This window comes from Seriola dumerili, unplaced genomic scaffold (genome assembly GCF_002260705.1).
Source record: "Seriola dumerili isolate Sdu_G_001 unplaced genomic scaffold, Sdu_1.0 BDQW01000025.1, whole genome shotgun sequence".
Classification (NCBI taxonomy): Eukaryota; Metazoa; Chordata; class Actinopteri; order Carangiformes; family Carangidae; genus Seriola; species Seriola dumerili.
In genome coordinates, this window is record NW_019174280.1 from 10,194,928 (window position 1) to 10,218,557 (window position 23,630).

At 41.0% G+C, this 23,630-nt stretch overlaps 1 protein-coding gene across 8 annotated transcripts; it reads right to left on the reverse strand.

The window, feature by feature from the left end:
• Positions 1–35: 35 nt before the first annotated feature.
• LOC111238225 (clathrin coat assembly protein AP180-like) lies at positions 36–23,312 on the reverse strand. Of its 8 annotated transcripts, none has more exons than XM_022767671.1 (23): positions 22,736–23,312; positions 22,347–22,619; positions 15,987–16,129; positions 15,415–15,490; positions 14,169–14,271; positions 13,877–13,970; positions 13,666–13,777; positions 13,473–13,579; positions 13,343–13,384; positions 12,710–12,783; positions 12,465–12,470; positions 11,815–11,827; positions 11,599–11,726; positions 10,918–10,991; positions 10,647–10,661; positions 9,877–10,047; positions 8,329–8,382; positions 5,283–5,354; positions 3,584–3,655; positions 2,360–2,421; positions 1,187–1,270; positions 959–1,070; positions 36–213 (listed from the first exon to the last, which is right to left on the reverse strand). In XM_022767671.1, exons 2-22 carry the CDS (start codon positions 22,474–22,476, stop codon positions 984–986), a joined length of 1,719 nt encoding a protein of 572 aa, XP_022623392.1. In that variant the 5' UTR covers positions 22,477–22,619; positions 22,736–23,312; the 3' UTR covers positions 36–213; positions 959–983. The 8 variants fall into 8 exon arrangements, 7 of the variants coding, with proteins under 7 accessions (XP_022623392.1, XP_022623384.1, XP_022623369.1 ...); XM_022767663.1 differs by having other exon boundaries at positions 3,584–3,670; XM_022767648.1 differs by having other exon boundaries at positions 8,284–8,382.
• Between the last annotated feature and the right edge of the window lie 318 nt (positions 23,313–23,630).

Consider the following 23,630-nt stretch of genomic DNA (forward strand, 5'->3'; position numbering starts at 1 on the left):
TATCTAGGGTTCACATTCACAGTTGTGCTACAACATTAGATAAGGGGGGGCAGGGTTTTTTTTTTTTTAGGGCGGTCGTGGCTGGTAGGAGGTCAGAGGGCAAAGATCATAGATGTGATGGCTGGTTGGCTGAGGGGCTGGGGCATGACTGAGGAGAGGCAGTGGGAAAGTGCAGACATCCACATCCACGGAGCTCCAGACACAATGACAAACCTACAGAGAGGGACACAGAGAGATAAGGGATGGAGACTTGATTAAAGCAAGTGCTCTCAAGAGAAATAGGTCAGGTCTAATAAAGTTGGGGTCCCAATGGGAACACCAGCTACCAGCCCCACCCAACACACTAAATATTACTTAGATTACTCAAAAAGTAAAAAAAGAAGAAGAAAAGAAGTATCCTCAACTTCCACCCTACACCTGTTGGCCCACTACAGACAGACACAAAGATTCAGATACACTAAAACAAAAACCATGCTCAGACTCTTGTCAGACTTTATTGTAGTCAAAAATCTACAAGGAGCTACATTCCAAAATGGTCAGATATCTTAATGCAAATAACATTTCTGAAGTGGTGTGTCAGTCTAGCTGCTCACAAAATCAGTTTTCAAAACTGTCCTTAACATCAACAACTCTAATGCAGTGGTTCCCAGGCTTTTTGGTTTGTGATTCTTTAAAGGGGCAGCAATTCATTGTTGCACTTCCATGAAGCACGGGGACAGGAATGGTGAGAACTAAAGCAGTAGATGGTGAGATACATTTCCATAATAAAACAAATAGTATGGCAAATCTCCACGTCTTTCAAATTCAACACCTACAGTTGGTAACACAGACCTCCTGTTAATAATTTGTAGTCTCCAAGCCCAAGCTGAGATATCACTCATGACATCACTATGAAATCATCAGAGGTTATTATGTCAGGCTCCAGATGAACAGATAACCCTCACTACAGCACACGTACCTTGGGGGTTTATGGGTCAGTCAGTCTACATGAAGTCCTTAATATTGAGGTCATCCAGAGCGTTCCTGGGTGGGGGAGGCTTTCTGGGACTCTGGGCCATTCCAGGAGACATCTGCAGACACATCTACTTTTAGCACTTCAACTACTTTTGTTAGAGCAGATGTGACCTTCAGATATGAATGTGTCATAACTTTGTGAGTATAATCCATTTGAAAATGAGTATGTTACCGGTGCTCCGGGGGTTGCTCCGGTTGCAGGGAACCCTGGCCTCACCATGGGCATCATGGGAGCTCCAACACCTGGTGCTCCGGGCTTACACAGACAGACAGACAAGAAGAAAAAGAGACAGTAAGACACAATGTTGGCTTTCTGATGGGTGTGAGGGCCACCTAAAGGGAGTCATTGTCCATCAATGTCCAGTAATGTCCAGACTGGTTTAGGGACATTACTGGAGTGGACTGGTGGTCTTACCATGCCGAAGCTGGGGTGAGTCCCCATAAAAGGAGGGACACCCATGGGTACGGTCTAAAGGTGTGGAGGGGAGGGGAGGGAGAGGAGGAGTTGGGATGTTACTACACTACATACGAGACAGACACACACTGCAAGACAATGTACACACATAGGAAAAGAAACGGTACACAATGCTAGAATGTTTTCTGGCAACATACAAAAGTAATGGTGAAAACACATAGACTGGCACACACCGAATGAAGACAGACATGGCACAACAAAAACCCTAACTTAACCTATGAGTTTGTATAATTTATTTACACATGCACAAGGAGTTTGAGAGTAGAGGGGAAGCTTGCTGAAGTAAGTCCTCAGATGTGTCAGATCTATTGTTGCCAAAAAGACAACTGAAATATCCATAAGAAGCAAATGTGTTGATGGAGGAGTGAGCTCAGCTATGAGGGGGAAAACCAGGTGTCTTGCCTGGACGCTATCAGGCTTTAAAGAAAATACAAACTTAGGAGAAGAAGAAGCTGTTCCCAAGCAACAGCTTCTGAATTTGGCACTCAATCATTTGCCACTTCATCACTCTCCAGTAGATATTCCATGAATATAAAACATGTTTTGAACCAGCCTTCATGTTAAAACTGCCTAAACTTCTGCCCTTGCTTTTGACAATTTTCTATATATTTACTCACACTGCACATGCTCTGTTAGAGGTCCTATGACATGTGTCATTTAAATAAATTCCACCAGTAAGTTATAGTTCGATTGAGGTTTGTTATAAGTCTTGTTTCCTTGCTTCACTGCAACACGTTCCTAGCTCTGTGTTTGGACCTGGAACCTGGAGAGCCAGATGAAGGCAATGCTTGTGATTGCTGCTACAGGTATGCCCTGTCTGTCGCTGCCATGCAGCTCCACTCCATGCTATAAGACACAGACAACATTTACCATGGGAGCACCCCAACTGGGGGGAGCTACCTGAGGGGCCGCTGCGGTTCCCATTGTGAGATCTGAGACAAAGAAAGAGAGAGAGAGAGAGAGGAAAAAAGAGACTGCAAAATCACTGTTTTCACTTAGTGACATTGTTACAAAGTTGCAAATTACAAGTTGAATTAAAGCAGTAGGTCAACATTTTGGGAAAATGGATTACTCGCTTTAATTCTGAGAGTTAGAGGAGATGATCCATACCAGTCACATCTGTTAGTTAAGTATGGAGCTCGAGCTCGATTAGTTTACTGTAGCAGAAAGACTGGAAGCAGAGGGAAATAGCTAGCCCGACTTTCTCCAAATTATTTGCACAGTAACCCCTCCAAACCTCACTGATGAACACGTTGTATCTCTGTTTAATTCATTCTAAAAAAGTTATGTAAAAACTACAATTCAATTGTATCTATTTCCAGACGAACAACAATATGTCCGTATTAGCACTTCTGTGCAGTGTCTCTGGCTGTGCGATGAAAAGACTTTGGGAAGTCACTTTGCCTGGCTGCCAAAAAATATTCTACAGCACATAAGTCCTCATAAAACACCAAATGTTTTGTACTTGAGCTACATGCTAACATGAGCAGGCTAACATGTCCACAATGCTGATGCTTAGTAGGTATAATGTTTAACATGTTTACCATCTTAATTAGCACTAAATACAAAGCACAGCTGAGGTTGATGACAATGCCACTACTTAAACCAAAGTAATGGACAAATAAAAATTTTGACCTGATGATGGTGCGAAATGAAAAGTAAATGGATCACCAAAGTTATTACAGTTCATATAATGAGGGAAACATGAATCTATGTACCAACATTTCATGGCTATATCCAGGCAATAGCTGCTGACACATTTCAGACTGGATCAAAGTGGCAGAGTGACCGACCACCATTCATCGAGCCATATGAGAAACAAACATGTTAATTTCTTATCTTTAGAAGTGATTGTAGGAGCATTTTAGAACTTCAGAGAAAGCCAGGCTAGCTGTTTCCCCATATTTCCTGTCTGTATGCTATGCTAAGCTAAGCGCCACCCTGCTCTAAATCTATATTTAATGCCCACACATGAGAGAAGTTTTGATCTTCTCATCTTACTCCTTCCAAGAAAGCGAATGTCCCAAAATGCTGAACTATTCCCTTCAATCAGTATCTATGATATTGTCTCAGTTAATCTAAATGACTACTTACTACTTGCCATGTTAGCCATAGAGGTGTCAACATCACCCGCCTGAGGGGTCACAGTGGGCTTCATTACATCCCCTAGTCCATCAAATACTACAGGAAGAAGGGGTTGGGGGGTGGGGTGGGGTGGGGGCAAGGAAGGAGATGAGGGGAGACGGAGGGAGATATTAGCATTCTTCAGTGCAAGCTATCCTCACACTCAGTAGTAGACCTCCTTACTACTGGGGATTACCATGACAACCAATAGGTGTCTCCATGACAACAGAGAGAAGAGAGGAGCACTGGAATGTGAAATACTAGAGAGTAAGTTAATGTCATAAAAAAGATGTGAAATACGCTAAAATTGCCAATTTTAGCGTATTTATATCCTGAAATGTTTTGTCATTTTAGGACAGAATCTGTTTATATTATAGTCATATCTGCTGCAGGAGACATCTGTCAGGTCAGTTGCTCACTACTATTGCAAGTCTGAAAATATGTCTAATCTAAGTGTAATTATGTGGGATAAATATAAATCTGAATGTATTACCACATGTGACAAACTACATCTACCATCATAACATCATACACAGTGTCAAGAATACTGTATATTTTCAGTGTTTATCTTGAGGTTTTTACTGTATGTGTGTGAGTGCAGCAGGAACTATAATGAGGGCAAAAGCACTGCAGCTAAAATGAAGCCAGGTTAAATGCTACAGAAGCACTAAATAATACTGCTACTTCACACACACTTTGCAACCATCATGCATCTGTTGGTGGAAGGGACAGTGCAGCTGAGCTTTCCTTTCACCACTGCAATGCAGCAGTGCACTGTGGGAAATTAGCGTGTTAAAGAGCAAGGAAACTCACCCAATCAAATGGCAGGAAGCAAGCAATGAGCCAGCCCAAGAGCCAGATGGAGAGAGAGAGCAAGGAGGAGAGAAAGAGAGCAAAATAAAAAGGAGAGATGCCAGAGAGAGAGAGAGAGAGAGAAAATGCAATGAGGTTTTAAAGGAGGGAGTGACAGTGAAACCATGAGAGGTTATTGCGCAAATGACAGAGAGAGGGGGGAAAGAAAGAGTTAAGCCTTAAAGCAGTAGTATTGCAGACCATCAGTTACATAACATGCAGACCAATGGCACAGGACAGGAGATGACCAGGAACCAGGTGAGCAGGGCCCATGTTACCATGGTTACAGTTAGCATAGATAACAGTTGCACGCTCATGTAATGTGGGGAAGACTGGGGGAATTTCCCCAAAGACTGATAACAGTGGGACTATGCAAAACAGGCAATGCAATGATAATGCTAACATGACCATATATGGTCATAGTGCAAATCATTAGGGCTCAAAAGTGACTTTACTTTGACACTGATCCAACAAGAAGTCAAGCAAAAAAAATCACACTCAAGTTTACAAAATAAAAAATATGAAATCTAATTTAATGTGTAAGGATGAGTGTATAAATCAAATAAAATGTAGAACAGCAAACTATTTCATTAACCATTACCAAAGTTAATAGAAACAGTGGCCACGCAACAGCCATCTTGTTAACAATTAAATGAAAGATGTCATTAAATTGGCTTTAACTAACAATATACCCCATTAGAAAAGAAGGACAATAAGGCGGCATGTTTCAGTGAAATGGAAATATGCAACATGTTAGTATGCTCTCGACCGTACGCATATGCATGCAGGCTGGCACTTCACATTTAAGGGTTTTTACCTGACATGAGCTCAGCACCGGGGGCAGCAGGAGCAGCAGCTGCAGCAGCTGAGGCATCTCCTCCTGTGGACTCTGGCAGGTTAACGCAACACATACCAAACCAAACCATGCCAGGTCAAAGTAGGTTGAGCCATTTCCATTGCAGCATAGGGGCAAAGAAGGGGTAATAATCAGCCTTCAGCGTCACACTGGTAATGCCAAACCAAAGTGTTGAGAATTAGAGAGGAAGGCTGAAGAGATAAATATAGAATCACATTCATTTTTAACAAAACTGGTAAACATTGCTTTTGGAATTTACACACACACACATAAACACATACACACGTCTTATCATAATGTCATACTCTTTCAGCAGTCACAGAAAAGCATCCCCATGCATTTTCAAAACACACGTGTTCATACCAGTTCATTTTCAGTGGACACATGTCTAACGACTCTAACCTTGAATAAACACTTTAAGGCAAGATATAAAGAACTAAAAAACAAAGTAAACACAAAACTCCTGAGCCAAAGTCATTACTTGTGGCTCATAAATAATTTGACTATTAAACATGACCAAGCTTCAGGTATCTGCTTGTAATACTTCCATGATCTACCCACAAAGAAGGCAATCTATGATTTCTAATTGGGAACACAATATGATGGAGCTAATATATAGGAAAAGTACGATATGCAGCAAAAAACTCTGCCGTTGTGACTGTAGAGGAAAATCCTGACAGTACTGATATCAATATCAATATCAATAGTTTCATTTTTTGTCCTCCTCTTCCTTGGTGATGTGTTCATGAACAGGGGAGACAGAGGGAGAGCAGGCAGTCATGTGAGTCACCCACCGCCAAACAGGCTCATGAAGGCTCCTGTGTCACTTTTGGATGGGGTTGTGGCGGAGAGGGTGGGGGCAGGGGAGATGAATACATCCGCTGGGGAGGGCAAGGTGGAGATGGTGTTTAGAGCCCCAGCACACTCACACGAATACACACAAATACACACGATCTATTGACTGTGATTCATTATAATGCACATTTATCAACTGCAAATGCAGTGCACGCAGTACATGCTGGAATGGCAGAGGGGGTAATAGTGATTTAGTAAACGTTTCAGACAGCTCAATAGCTTTTAGCTGACCCATGAGGGAGCAATCTCATTTCCTTTTTTTTCCTTCCCTGATCAAAGCCAAGGACAAAGCTGAAAAAAACAGACACGGCAAGACAGGATATGAGAGTTAGGAGCACACGTGAGATGGCAGACTGGGTGCAGTAGGGTATACCTGCTGTAAACAAGTCAACACTGGGAGCGGGGTCTGCTTTGGTGAAGCTTTTGTCTGGCATGGAATCAAAGAGATCTACAAACACATGCGCACCCAGAGACAGGAATATTAAAACTCTCAAACAGTTTAAAATGGTGATGATGCTCACACACAGCAGCCACGCTGAAGTGAAAGAGGCCTTCAATATGTGCACATTAGCCTGATGAAATCAATAAAGAAGAACAAAAGAGGGGTGATGAGAGAAGAGCGGAGAGGATGGCAAGCAGACTAGAGAGCCAGGAAGATGCCAGTCAATATGACAAGACAGCGAGATTAGTATTGAAACACACAAATCTCTAACATTTACCGCTGAAAAGGTCAGTCGTTGGGTTGGCGGCGCTGGGGGCTATGGGAGCTGAAATGGTTGCAATGGTGGTGATGGTGCTGGATGTGGAGGTGAAGAGCGGTGAAGGGGAAGGGGAGGGGGAGGGCTGGGGCACCACAGAGCTAAAACAGGCATCCAGTGAACTACCGGGGTTATTATTCTCCAGTGTCATCAGGCCGAAGAGGTCTACACCTGAAGACGCTGCGCTGATGTTACCATCTGAGGGAGCGAAGGGATCTTTCGAGAAGAGGTGGGGTGGAGAGGGTGAGGTGGAGATGTAACACATGGAGAGGAAGATGGAATGTTAGACAATTAGTTTAATACAAAACAGGGCAGACACACAGTGTGTTCAATGTGGTGGTGATGAAAATACTGCTAAAATCATGAAAGCTGAGGAGAGAGAAATGGAAAAGCACATGGGAGGAGTGATGGGAGGTGAAAATGTGCAGAGCTCCAACACACTCCTGCTGCCAGTTGAAACAGTTACAGCTAAAAACAGCATTTAGATGAAAAAGAGTGACAAAGAACTGAAGCGAGTCCTTCGCTGTATATAATCCTAAGGAACAAACCGCAGCTTAACTACAACTAAAACCAACAATTGCCACAGGCAACCTTCTCCATGACAGACAAAGCACAAATCTTCTGAAGCCAAAAGATAAGAAACAAGTACGATCATTGTCCTCAGTCACCATGGCAACAACAATAGCACTGTCCAGACACCAGCAGTAATGAATAGTGAATCTGTACGCCTACTGTCCCTACACAAAGCCCTGAGATGAAACCTGATTAAAACTTGAGACCAACAATAAAAGCAAACACACACACACACACACACACACACACACACACACACACACACACACACACACACACACACACACACACACACACACACACACACACACTCACTCACACAAACATTCTCTCACACACACACACACACACACACACACAAGCATTCTCACTTACACAAACTGTTCGTTCATGGTCATGACACTCAAACCAGTGGTGGAGCATAAGTATAAAGTAGCCTAAAAACAAAGCTTTCTGTTTTTGCACAGCACTTCTGCTGCAGCTAGCTAACTAGGTTATAATCTAACGTTAGGTCAAGGAGCTGAAACCTCCATTTCCAGTTGGATTTTTAGATTTTTTGAGTCTTAGATGTGCACTTGATGGCTACATACAAGGTATCATGCTAAAAGATTGAGGCTAAAGCTGCATATCTCAGGCAAAAACCATCCTCACCAGTTCATGATCCATGTAGATTACGTGGAAATAGTGTAATTACAATTACACATGTACTTAGTTACTTTCCACCACTGACTCAAACACATACTCACTCATACACACAGACAGACTCAGTCACCCACCAGCTCCAGCGGTGGCGGCTGGGGCAGGCGTAGCGGCAGCCCCACCTTCAGCTGCTGCTGCAGAGGCCTCAGTGGCAGGGACAGGTGTTGCAAAGGCATCTGAGGTTCACACAAACCCCAGCAAAGAGAGACGCCCAGAGAGACAGAGACAGATAAAGAAATAAAGATGAAAACTGAACATCAGGAAAATAAAGGTAAGGTTGCAGGATTTAAGTAGACAACAGAAAGTAATCAGTGCTTGTTACATTCAGTATTGAACTCTAAGAAACAGTAGCATACAGCATTGATATGTGACATTAATGACTGACAGGTGAATAGACAAATGGGAATACAGACAGGAGGCATTACAGCAAGGATTAATCTACTGCACAATGAGCAGAATAAAACTGAAATCTACAAGTGTTACAGCTGCCATGTGTAGCTGTAGCCATGTGACAGGGTTTGATAGAATTGCTTTTCACTGAGGTCAAAGAAAAGCATGTCTGCCTATCAAACAAGACGCACGTGGAGAATGGGTGTTGCAGTATGTTTATGTGCAAGCCGAACATGAGTGCGTGGCTGTACATAATTACATTTTACAGAAATGCCCGTGATTGTGTTAAGTATTTTTAGAGGAATATTGTGTCTCTCTATATATACATACATATATGTGTTTGTGTGTGTGTGTGTGTGTGTGTGTGTGTGTGTGTGTGTGTAAGAGAGAAAATTACATAATGTGTTATTTGTTGTATATTATCATCCTGCTGGATCTACAGTATTTTGTATGGAGCCCCAATATTGTCAATATTAAATAAATAATTCATCATGAAATAAATAATCACATGAATAAATTGTATAAAACTTATAGACAACCCAACTTTATTTTGACAACCCCAAGGTTGTCATTATTAAATAAGTAAGTGATCGCATACATTAATTGTATAAAACTTATAAATAACCCAATAATTTGTGAAGAAATTATTAAACTCAGCTCTTTATTGTGAAATTTATCTTCTTACTTTAAGAGTTAAATTTTTACTGGAGTTCATTTAGTTTAACATTTAACTTATTCTATATTGACATTTTTCCAAATAACACTTTTATTATTTATTTATTCATTGGGAATTTTTATTCCTTTATTTCAGAGGGATAGTGAAGACAAACAGGAAACTTGGGGAAAGAGAGTAGGGGAATGACATGCAGCAAATGGTCTGGCTGGCCGGGAAATAATGTGTTGAGTTGCATATTTGAGTTTTTGAAATTATTTTACAATTCAATCATTTTCATTCATTCATGTATTTCTTTTACACAACTTATTCATATTATTTCATAATAACTTATTTGTTCATTTCATATTGAATACGTTGGGACTCCATAATTTTGAGGCAGCTGAAAATGATGGAGGTGTGCATCAATGCATTGGTAAGATTTCTTTTTGATGATGCAACTTTGCTTGCAAGATACAGACAATATCATTTATAAATCAGCAAAGTTCTGTCTACATACTGTTGGTGTTTGGACATGCATGTCTGTGTTATCATATTGTGTGATGGTTTTAGGGTTGAGCTTCCCAGAGTGATTCTTTCGTAGAGAATTTTCTGGAAGCTCACTGACCTCCCAACAGATCCATATTGGCGGCACCAGGGGAGGTGGCGGCTGCTGTGCTAGTGGGAGGAGCTAGAGAGACTCCAGGTTCTGCCGCTGCAGGAGTGGGCGTTGCTGCTGCAGGGGAGGGGGCGGGTTCTGCCGTGAGGGTGGGTTCAGAAAGCAAGGAATCGCCCATTTCTGCGAGTACCAACGGGGTGTTTGAAATCCCCAAAGTAAGTCACCAAAATAAACCCCCAAAAAGCAATAAAAAATAACCAGTTGAGTCACCGTTCAAAAAGACAGTGAACAAAAGCCAAAACCAAGGTCCAATTCAAATCAAACCCAATTAACATAATTTGGAATTGACCGACCAAAGCAAAATCCAAATTTTAACCAAATCAAAGTTGCAAAATTATCCAACACCATCCGGTCATAATCAGCAAATAAAAAACAACCAACCAAAATAGCCCCCATTGAAAACCAAAAACAGACAATGGAGTATGTGGAGGGAGGGAGGAGAAGGAAGGTAGAGAGAAACAAAGAGACTACTCAGCCTAAAGAAAACAGCTTGAGGAGACAAACAGGGAGGTAACCATGTGACACTGATACATTAAAGTTTATCTGAAAGCTCAGTTAGGAATAAGACATTGATGTTGTTTCCAGGTCACCTCAATTACAGATCAGAGTTTGTTGAAAATGAACATCAGTTACATTGAGGTAACCCAGAGGATGATTCAAGGCTTACACTAGTCTAGTCTAGAGGCTGGAGGTGAAGTGAAGAAAAGAGTAACACTCACCTGATCCAAGAAGGTCTGTGGAAGCAGACATGTGGACAGGGAAAATACATGTTTTATTCAACGTCATTCATATGTATTAGTTCAACAATCAATATAAATGTAAGAATTTCAAATGACAAACTCAGCTATCAAATTTCCTACAAACAAACCAATTAGAAAATAAAAAATGTATTGCGTTCACAGTGGATCAATGTACCTGAAATGCTGATAGTGAATGTGCATTCTTTCAGATGAACCACTTGCTGATTTGATTTGAAGGAGTTAGACTTACCTCCCCAAGATGTAGGGGCAGCTGATGGTGCTGAAGGACCCGAGGAGGACAGTGGATCCAGATCCAACAAGGAACTGCAGAATTGGGCAGAAACATAGTGAGAGAGAGAGAGAGAGAGAGAGAGAGAGAACGTTCACTTTTGCAGGATGTAATGCTTTTACTCTCTGTTGTTCTAAGCACCCAGTTTCAGCTTGATTCATCATTAGCTTCACAAGTATTTTGTATTGGACAAAGTATTTGACCTGATGATGGTGCAACTGGAAAAGTTAAGGGATTGCCAGTTGTTAGTATTAGTTATTAGTTAAGTTATTAGAATTTATCTTCTAGGGAATATCTTTCGCAAATTTCAGGGAAATCAGTCAAATACTTGTCAACATATTTCACTTATAACCAAAAAGATCAACCCTATGGCACAAGAGAAAAAGTCAGGGGATCACCAAAGTCAGTAAAATTCATCCTCTGGGGACCACGAATATGTGTATACATTTTCATGGCAATGCATTGAATAGTTGTTGAGATATTTCAGTCTAGATCAAAGTGGTGGTCTGACCAAATAAATGATCCAAATACATTATCTACTGCTACAAAATGAAAGGACCACAACCAAATATTTGATGCAATGATGTCAGGCACTCCAAATACTTGAGTTCACAGAAAGGCATGAGAGAAACAATCGCTTACTCTTCGGCAGGTTCAGGAGCAGCCGGGGCAGCAGCAGCACTCTCCCCGGGAGGAGGCTGCAGTGTGGGAACAGCGTTAGAAGATTTGGCTGGAGTCGATGTTGGAGACACATTGTTTGTCGGAGATCCCTGCAAGACAGAAAGGGAAGCCCTGTTTAAGTGGTGTGCCAGACTGGAACAACAACAAAAAAAAGACTATATCAAATGTGCATCTTACCTTTGTTGGAGACCTGAAAGAGTGAGAGAGGAGAAGGAATCGTAAGGACTTTTGCTTGAAAAGGAGCGATCTGTGTTGTAAAGACTGGGAACTATTTGATGGAACTATTTTCAGATGTCTAAACATCTAAACTCAAGAAGTCAGACATATATGAAAGACAGATTGTATCATATGTGATCATATGAAGAGTTGATATCCAAAGTGATATATTGCATGTACAATGCACACACAATATTAAAAAAAAAAGACAGAAATCATCTGAAGCAGCCAATTGTTACTGATACTCTGATATTTTCACTTTGTGCTACTAATCATTTTAACTTTGGAACAAAACCCTTCATATACTGATTCACATTGCATGTCAGGATGCGTTAATACACATGTGGTGACTTACTGTTTATCAACACATGTGTCTCTTTCAGAGTTCACACATGTGATCACACCAATACACACATTGCCACATGTGAACCTTGTTACAGTAGCTGTGGAGTATAATGTGCATAATGTTTCTATTCACATGACCTTCATACTGTGATTCACATGTGAATAATGTGTTAGTTTACCTGCGAGGGGGAAACGGCAGTAAATACATCCGCACAGTTTTCTAAAAAGTAAGTAAACTCCAAACAAAACATAAAGTATATGCTCACCCTTCACTGGTGATTCCAAATGAACATAAAGGGGGATAAAAGAGAGGAAGGGTTAACGGAAATGAGAGAAATATGGCACCTATATAGGCCTGTGTTCAACAACTCTCTTTCTCTCATGTCAGCCTCATTAACTTTTGTTGTTATGTGATCCTAATTCTTTAGTTCTGGCTTCATACTGGGTGTCGTACTGAGAGTAAGAAGTTCTTAAACTGAAATATAAAAAATGTTATTTAACACTTTCTTACCCCTTCTTTCCACCCTTTGTATCCTCAAGACCGTTCATGTGTGTTTCCAGCGACTCCAGGATACTGCTGGGAGCCTGACAAAAACAATCAAAAACTGGAGAAATCAATAATTTATCCTTTCCAAACGCCTCCCAAGTTGCATTCTTAGTCCACGTTTACGTTTCAATTTCCAGAGAAAAAAAAAGAAAAAGCGTTAAAGCGTTGAGATTGGCAGGGCTTTGGAAAATCTCACTGCAATACCCACATGCATGTAGAAACACACTCACACAAGTGAGATTTGTGTGTTTGTCAAATTAAATTAGGATCAACATGCTGACACTCCATCCTGCAAACAGGCACTCAGCCAGGGCGCCCTGTGTTTCTGTGGTTACCGGGTCCTCCAGAGGTTTAAAAGGACAGTCTTCGTCGTCTGAGTCTGCTAGATCCACCACTACCCCCGGGTGGAGACACTGGGTTGGGGAGATGGTGGTGGGTGAGACATGAGTGCTTCTGTGTCTTGCATGTGTGTGTGTATGTGAGAGAGAGAGAGAGAGAGGAGGGGTGGGTGGCATTCATGTGCATCATATTCATGGTCCCAGTCCTTCCACTGAACTAATAAAAAAGATATGGGAGCCATGAGATGTGTTTACTTACATAGTTGATGTCAGGAATGTCATTTTTGTCAACTCCAACTGTCTGTTGATTGAAAAACAGTTCAGAATCACACATTACCACACTGGTTCGTCATGATATGTCATTAATGTAATGTTAAGGGCTGTCCTACCTCAGCCAGCTTCATGAATTCCCCAATCTTTGTCACCCTGGTCAGGAACCTCTTGTAGATCTCCAGGGCCTCCTTACAGTCACTCTTCTTCATCTTGAAGTATTTCTCTATGTGTGGAAAACAAGAGGTTTGCAGGTTCAGATTCACTGTGATCTTTGAGTTGCCAAGCGAGAGGTACTCGTGGACTACTGACCTAATAGGTTGATGATGCCGTCATTGTAGGATGCGAAGAGTTTGACAAGGTCCTTGAAGAGAAGCAGAAATGCAGCATTGATGATCCCATTGTTCAGCTCCTTGGGATGGACCTGAGAGGATCACGGACAGAGACGAGAAGGCCTTTCAGACGTCTGTAAAAACTCAATTGAATTAAAATAAGAGTAGAAATTAAGCAAAGTCGGACTCACGTCGAACTCCAAGAGTGTGTCAATCTGAGTCTGCAGAACAGGCATGCCTTTCAACAGCTTCTCAGTGGTCATGGTCCTCATCACGCCCTCAGCACTGAGGGGAAACAACAGGACAGAAGATCAGATGCTCCACAGGGATAAGACAAGCCATATAGGAGGACATAGCACAAGATAAGGGACAATAAGTGAAAAACTGCCCTCGACCAAGGAGGTGAACTGGTGAATGACAAGGGCTCACTGATGAGCCAATAAAGCCTTTCAGCACAGACTATGATAACCATGGTCAACATACCCCTTCTTGACTCTGGTGAAGTCAAAAGCCATCTGACGGTAGGCGAAAGCTTTCTCATTCAGGTACCGTCCATACCGTCTGATGAATGTAGACATGTCGTAGCCTACACAGAATTCAGTTTATGTCAGAGAGTGCTCAACAAAAACATGCAGAGCTTTTTTTTAAATTATTATTTCAAATACCAATTGAAAAAATTATGTGAATCAGATTTTAAAAGAAAAAAACTAAAATCTGGGTGGATAGCATATTCATAAAATACCACCTTTAGTGCAAATACTACTTGAACCATTGATTGAAAAACTAGGATCTGTTTTGATTACATGTGCTTGTACTATAAACACCATCTCATTTGCATTTTTAGCTAATTATGTGATGCATATTCTAAGCATTTCCTTCGATCATGACAACCCTGGTTTCTAGAAGTTCATTCTGAGAGAGATGTATTGCTGACCAAGTTTCATTTTTTATGAAAATAATTTGCCCATGAGCACTTTGTAGGAGTGTAAACTGCTGTGAACAGTGTCTTCTTGCAGAAACAAGAAATTTTGGAAGTGTGGGACAGAAGCTTGAGGCAAAAGTCTGTTTAAACTGCTCCTTCGAAAATTAGCATTCTGTTTTAGCTCAAAGTCAATGAAATAACGGTGAGCATAAAAGAAAAACAGGTAGAAAAGCATAAACATGGACTCCCAATTATATGGCAAATCTGACATTTAAGATTCATTTATCTGTACATTTTAAAATCCCTCAGAAAAACTGTGTTTTCTTTGGCTACACCTTTAAATTAGTTTTATTTTAGTACATCTGGAATAAGGTCATACATTCATTTTTAATTTTTTTTCTGTACCTGCTGCTTTTGTTTTAATCATAGTAATATAATGATTGAATATGAGAGCTTCATTTTATATATGGCATTAGACATTAGAGAGAGAATGATGTATGAGAGTGTGTATATAGCTGTATATACAATTACATGTGTGGCCTTCCTGTAATTTGTGTCATTTCTTCTATTAGCCAGATGTCTCTCTTTGTAGCTATCTCTTCCTGTTTCTTTGTGCATTCCCAGATAATGAGAAAGTTGAGTTATGTGCCAGTGTTCTCATCTGGAGAACAGATGATCTACGCACATACATTACGTACACACACACACACACACACACACACACACACACACACACACACACACACACACACACACATACAAAATGAAGACTGCACACACCAAATGATCAGACTTGTGTGTTCTTACCGTGAGAGCCGGTTTTGTCGATAAAGTTGCTGAGGTTGAACAGGGAGGTCCTGGAAGCCAAGTACTGAATGAACCTCTGAGAAAGAGACAGAAAACACAGTAAACACTCCTGTGTCTGTCAAATGCAGCGAAGGAAAGATATTAAGCAGAGCCCAACAACAGAACAAACACTTTACGATCTGTAACAAAGACTTGTTTTGCTGATGTTTCATTCTGCAGTATCATATATCAGCTGTTATATATCTGATTCCATGGACGGCTGCTTGTACACTGGACCCAGAGGACTCCTTTTATTTGTTTGTGGTCACACCTCCTATTCATCTGTCTATCAGCTCTATCAGCACCGTTCACAACCTTTACTACACTCAGAGGACCAATTTCAGCTCTCCAAAGTGGTAACCTCACATGTTAATTACCAACACATTTATTATTTACCAAATCCACTCATAGTCAGGGCCTTTACTTACTCTAAAAGAAACAGTAACAGATTAAATGTGGCTTTCGTATTTATCCAGTACTGCTGAATAAAAGTGGAACAGAGTCATGCTTGAACTATATTTGCTCTCGCTCACCTCATTGCCGTGGACACACATGTGATGAGTGGTGACGAGGGCCTTGAAGACGACCACCCAGCTGGCATTGGTGGCTCGCTCAAACAGCGTGTCAGCCATCTGAGGGATGTTCACGTTGGTGGTGTTGGTGGCTGACACCAGGTCTGCAAAGAGCACAGTCACACAACGGTTAGATAAAACTGTCCCTTGAAATCTGATGGCATGCAGAGGTTTGCATTTCGGGAAGTTTCATATAAGTTTGGTATGTAAGAGGAAAGTCAGACCGGTTAGGATCCTTAGACAAACACCTAGATGATTTCAATTGCTCTGATTAAACTTTGATTAAGTGTGGAAGCTAAATGTTCAGAGCTGCTGGAGAAACCCATCAGAATATTAATCCAGGAAGGAGACCTGATGCAAATACAAAATGAATTTGGTGCACAAGCCCACACACACACATATGCAGACACACACACGCTGACAATGCAGAGAGAGAATAATGCCTTGTCATCTCCCCTGCCCTGGCTGCCAGTTCAGAAGTGTCCAGACCGTTGCATGAAGTCGAATACAAGCTGTGCAGGTGTGGTGGGATGTGAATATGTATAACTCCTTCTATCTCACATTGCTTAGACATTAATTATAGAGAAAAATGTGTAGACTGCAAATCAAACACTGAACCACAGCTGTATTGAGGAATTGCCCAGAGATGTAAGTTTCAGGAAAGTGTGACAGATAATTTCTCAGTATATTTCAAGTATATTTTCTTATATGTTTATTATTTCCTGAACTCTCTTCCTGCTGGAAAGTATAAAAAAAATTTACTTTTCTCCTTCCATGTGTCAATTGCTGTGTCACTGGTAACGGCTACTTAGGGAAAATTTGAACAGCAAATAGATTTTTAATAATTAAAGATAGTGAAAAATGTCTGACAAAAATACCAAAACTCAACTCAACGAATGTATGAGATTTTTGCCTGAAAAATGACATACAACAAAATATCAATTGATAACTATTGAATGATTTACTTTCTGTGTCAGCTCTAAACTACAGTTATATGAGCCACTTTGTCTACATGGAGTCCATTTCACCAAATCTCCAAATCAAAATGATTAATGAAATGTGACACTGTTGCCATTTGAAATCTGTGTGTAAGCAGTGCTCAAAATAGGCTTATTAAACAGGTCCCCGATTAGCTGATGCACTCTCGCAGCTTTATATCATTAATGTTTGTTGCTTTTTTCAATTAAAATATTAATATATCTAACATTTTATTCAGTCTTTGTCTGATGTGGGAGTGTCTATTGGTGCTGTTTCTCTGAAGAGAGAGAGGGAGAGAGAGAGAGAGAGAGAGTCAGGCAGACAGATGGCCACAGAAACAGAAATCCAAATATGAAGCGAGAGCAAGAGGATTTGATCAAGCAAAGAAAGGCAATGCTTTGAGAGAAGATGGATGGCATTTTTAAATCAAGTATTGCAGGATATTTGCTAACAATGCCATATGCATTAGAAAAACATGTTTGCCTTACATGATATAAATATACATATACAAGAACAGGTGTTCATTTGCTATGGGCACCGTGGTGGTTAAATACTAAGAGGATAACAATTTCATTTCCGAGCCTGACATTGATGACTAAAGAGCAAGGACAGGACTGAGTGTATCCATACAGCGCCAGAGAGGAATGCAGCAAATATTGGCAGGCACCTCTAATAATGGAAGGAGAGGAAGGCCGTTATATTGAACAGGCCTTGCTCTAGGTAGATACCAAACTCTAGACCAGAACAGCTACGTGATGAGCAAGAGAGAGAGAGAGCAGACACTCAGGAGAACGGCAGTGAGTCTGCTCAGAATCAGTTATGTTGACATGAGTGTGTAAGAAATGAAGAGGTATGAGAGTCAGAGCTGTTCAAGGTCATAAAAGGGTGACAAGCTGGGAAGGCTAGGGTGGTTGGGGGGTTGTAAACAGATTATTACTAATCACCGGTTCTAGTCTTTCTGTGGTGTCTGCCTCACTGCCCATCCCCCGTACAGTATACCTACATACACACCTGTTTTCCCACCACCTGTTTCACACCATCTCTGTTTTTTTGCTTTTTTGTCACCAGTGCTGTTGAGTATAATGATTCAGGTTTATTTAATTATCTTAAAAATGGAATACACATTATCACTTTGAATTATCAAAATGAGGATGAGTGGCAAATTAATTAAAATTTTTTGAAATTTGTGAATGTCTTTTATCTGGTTTTAAATGAATAGAGTAATAGACTTGATCTCCGTCTGATCTTTGTGGAGCTAATTTTGCTGCAATCCATCTGTACAGTTTGACCAGATGGTAACAGCCGCACAGCAACAGCCCTGTCTGTTGCTTCTATGTTTAATGATGGCTGCAGTAACATTCATCTGATGTCCTACAGTGGCTCCTATAGATATTAAATTATCTGTTCTACAACACATTTGAGTTTTTATTCTGAAGTTTAATTTTCTCTCTTTCAAGTATCTGATTATTTCCATCCACTATCTTTGATTTCAGTCTCTTTTTCCTGTCTTTTAACCTCACTTCTCTGTGAAAGGGCTGAAGGTTACACTCCCCTGTAGCCTTTTCTAATGACACACACACACACACAGAGACATGGTCAACAATGGCTGAAATTATTATAATATATAATATATATAATAATTATATTATATAACATTATCATGTCACTGGCATAGCTACTAAGTTAATATCCATACTAGTGTCATGAACAGTGTTATCCACAGCTATTTCCTCAGATGTATACCTCATAATACCCACTAATAAACTGTGAATGTAGATATTTCATAATATCTGCTTACCGGTGTTTAATATGTTGCCATATGGGCCATATCATAGGCTTTAATCTAGTTGTGCTATCATTACCTGAAACATACACACAATCATGTACAAGCAATGCGTATGTGTGTGTCTAATGAGGATTGGCTGAGCTATATAAAGACTCTTACGGTAATCCACAGCCTACAGGAGAGATCTAAGAATGAACTGTGAGGCCTCATACTGTGCGAGTGTATGTTTGTGTGTGACTGTGTCTGTGTTAACTGTGTCTTTTTCTAGTCAGTGTCTGAGTCTATCTGCTATAACTGTGATTTATAGTTACACAACAAGTCACTCTAGCGTTAGCCAGAATATTCCAGATAAACTTAGACAGGACACACACGTTGTCATGGTGTTAATGTGTAGATTCGTCCACATGGTCTAACTCCTGTCAGCTATCAACTAGTGTCATCTTGACAGAGCTTCTGAGGTTGTCTCACACCAATTTACACCTTAGCTGTGTCCAAAATCACTCCTCATTCACTACTTCCTGTATAATAGACACTCAAAAAGACAGACATACTCAATTGTGAGCAGTAAAATTAGATTTCAAAAACTTATGCAGGTGTTAATGTTCACATTTATAAAGTGTGACAAATTTTACTGTGGAACTTTAAGCACAATACTACATTGTTGGAATTGTTTTGGGCGCTAATATAGCCCACCATATAAACTTTACACTCAGAATTTGCTGGGGGAGACTCGATCACTAAGCAGAACAGATGAGGTATCTTAAATAAATGGTTATACATAGATGAGAAGATTGATACCACTCTCATTTCCGTATGCTAAATATAAGGCTACAGCTATCAGATCATTAGCTTAGCTTATCTTAGCTTAGCACAAAGACTGGAAACACAGGGAAATAGCTAGCCTGGCTGTGTCTGAAGGAAACACAATCAGCCTGCCAGCAACTCCAAAGCTCACTAAACTCACTCCCGGCAAAGAAACAGTCTGGCACATAACACTTTGTGAAACAGCAAGATTTCATTTTTACACTTCGGCTTTTTGTGCAGATTATACAAACAGGATATAGCATGTTAAATACTGAGCTTTTTCTGTGCTAGTAGGCAGATTTTGTTACTTTTGGAAAGAACTAGGCTAGGCTTTATGCTAAGCTAAGCTAACCAGCTGCTAACTGTATAACCTTAAATTTTGGGTGCAGATATGAGAGTGGTATCAGTCTTCTCATCTAACTCTCAGCAGGAAAGCAAATAAGTGTTTGTTAAACAATACTTTTAAAGACTACAGCCGAGTAATTAGTTTAATTTCCACTTGACATCTAGAGATGCTATCTGTGCTGGCTTCTGCTACAGTGAGTCAAAGACACAAAGTAGTATACTGGATACATTATTTGCACCCATTACATCCAGTATATTTACAACATGACCTCAGATGAATTTGAACCTACTGCCTTTGGTGTTGAGCAAACTGTACACTTTCAGTTGACCTTGTGAAGCAAATGTTCTCTTCACATTTGTAACACATGCCCTCCAGCATTCATTTCATTAAATACATGACTAAATAAATTGGAATATGAAATTCAATGTGTTTAGTGTTTTACAGCCAATGGCAAGAAATACCCATCTCTGACACCTGGGTTTTATTCCCTGATTGCACTGTGGGCCTCATTTGACAAGAAATCAAACACAGGCATCACATGTCGACATGCGATAAAAAATAATTTGTCCTCCTAAAAATTCACACGAAATTTAGTAATGCACAAGTACAAATACATTTAACAACACGATCATTCAGTGTTTTGGTTTGGTTAAAGAACTCTACATTCATTTTGATTGTCTCTGCACTCCAGGCAGCATGAGCAGACAGGCCTGTCATTTGCCCTCTTCCTTCTCACAATCTCCCTCTGTCATTACAGTGCCATCCCCTGGCACTCTCAATCTGTTGCCATGGCAACTGCACTGCACCACCGCCAACACACACCCACATCCATCCACCCCAAGGGTCAGAGACTGTGGTCAGTATGATAAAGAAATATATATGACAGGTTATATACGGTACATATATATCAAGTGTCAAATAAATCAAACCTCCTGAAAGGCTTATCATGTAGGTGGCCTTTACTTGCACTTTTTAGTGAATAAATTGCAGTTACTTAGAGACGTAGAGTCTATTTGTTACTATTTTCAGCCCAACTGTATGAACGCTTACTAATTTATTATTATTTGAGTGTGTTATGTCTGTTTCCAATATACTCTTTTTGGTCTCAGTGGAAATGTTTTTCAGTTTTTTGAGGTTAGGAATTTCCTCCAGCCAAGATACACGTGCAAGAGAAGCACAGTGGCCTACATACAGGGAGCTTGTTGAATTGCCCTAGAAATGGATACAGCATAACCTCAAAGACTAAAAACCTTTAGGAAGACAACATGTCCATATGTGCTGTATATCTTGATGAACTAGTTTGGCATTAATGCATATAGGAATCCTTTCAAGCATAGTTTGTGGAAACAAGGGGTCTTTCCTAGGTCATGACTTGTACCAATGAATGTTTGCTCAGCAGCTACACGAGTCCAAGTCTGTGCTGTCCAAAGTTAAAGACACAGAAAACAAAAACACAAAAGAATAGTAGAAAAAGGGGAAGTAATGGTCTCCGGCGCATTCTGGCATTAGCATTGTCACCTTTGGCTGTGTAAATAATGCAAGGCAGCCATTGGCTGATTATTAAATTATTCAGCAGGTGAACGGATCGCAAGATATAAGGTCCCAGCCCAAGACACAGGACCAGACCTGCCCAGCGACCACACACAGACAGACAGACAGACAGACAGACATAAAACCAGAGGACATGTAGGGCTAACTAGAGTACCCATCACCATTTGTACTCAATGCCATTCCACTGCTTTGGTCTGACTCAGTATTTGTGGTAGATGATGGTGATTAATCACGATTTATCATAAGTCATCTGTAGATGTGTCAATAAAGCTGTGAGGTTTGATAATTTTATTCAGCTGTAACTCTATGGTCCAATACTGACCTACAGACAACATGAAACCTAAATAAGTCTTTTTACATGTTGATTAGACAGCATTATAACTTGGAATTTTAATTCTAATATTATGTGTGTGCACATGATTCACAAACTTACTTCAGTAGCCTATGCAGACCTCTTCCGTTACAATTGAATCTTAAATGTGAAGTTAAGGGAAATGACTTTGCAGGAGCACAGAAATATATTAAATGGGATGACTTGTCAGTCTACCTTAAAATATGACCTTTTCTCGCTACCTCTCTGTCTCCCACTTTCGCTCTCTCTCTGAGTCTCCATCATCTTTGCTGGGGGCAGACACACAGGGTCACCAGAGGGGTCATCGCCATGGCTACATCAATTCACTATGGCACCACACCCATTTAAGCAAAGGGACTTATATGTGACTGGCCATACTAGCTCTTAAGATTGTGATGGCATGTGGCCTGTGTCTGCATTGGTGTGTGGTGTGTGAGGCCTGTTTGCCTCCCCCTTATAAAGCCAGCCCATGCAGTAGGAAAGAAGATGAAGGACTACACTCACACTCCAGGTGCTTTTTCTTGGGCGCCATCACTTCATGAGTGGTGGCTTTGCAGACAGCCCGGGCCATATCTGATCCCGTTAGCTGGTATTGCGCAGCGGCAATGCGATCCGTGAGCGTTTGCCCCGACATTTTCTCTCCGCTGTATCGACCACCTCAGGAAATGTATCTCAACACGGGACGATTTAAAAAAGAAATCTGAATAAAACCCAGCCAGTGGTTCAGTGAGCGGATCCCGTGCTTTCCTCTTCCCCGACTGATAGGCCTGTGACCTTCTGTGTGGGCGGAAAGAAAACACACACGATTAGCCCAAAACACTAGATAAATGCTATTTTCGCATCAAATCGTGCGGTCACGTTGATAATATGTGTGGTGACATGAGTAGACTTACGCAAGGTTGTGAATTCCCCACGGCTTGTCCCGTTATAGGCTCTGGCCGTTCAGTTCAGCACCTCGGACAGCTAAAGCCACTCGGTTATGTAACACTCAGCTGGCAGTGAAGGCTATTTTCTCAATCCCTGCTATTATTTCGAAAATAGACAAATGAAAACGCTGCGCAAGCGAAGCTCCTCTAATCATCAAAAATGTTTTTGGAAAATTACGGAATGTCGGCCTAAATCAACTCTCCATAGGCCGATCAAATATCCTGTTTGGAGCGGGCATCAGGTTTGGCTGCTGTTCCTCCCGCGTGAGTGCATTAAAAAAAGCTTTCAAAATAAGAGAGGGACCCGCAATGGTCCCCTCGGTTGTCAGACTGCGGTGTTTCTTCCCTCTCTGATCTGTCCGTTTCGGCTCAGAAATGCCGCTTCAGATGCGCTGGTCCTCTCTTCAGACTGACAGAAAATGCGCACCGCTCCCCGGTGGTGTGGCCAACACTGCGCAGCGCAAGATGCTCGGGAAGAGGAAAAGACAGACAGGAATTTCCTTATCTCCTTCCCCCCCTGTCGTTTGTTTATTTATTTGGCCTATCTATGTGTCCATCTAGAATCTCCTCCCCCAACGGGTGATTGCACAGGGTTGGATGACACACGTCGCAGCCCAAGTCTCTTAAAGGGGAGTCGACATGGGGTCACTGTGCAGAAACTCACGTCACGATGCGCCAAAGGGTTAAAATAGGAGCGTGACTGTAGCTTATGCGCTGCTGCATATATAGGCTATGCATCACACAGGTTTGCACGCACAGCGTGAAGAATGACAGATGATGAAGGTGAAACGTTTTCTAGATAAGCAGACCCTCTAATTGCCCAAATGCTTTGTGGTTATGATCTACGGGGACATTAGATCTG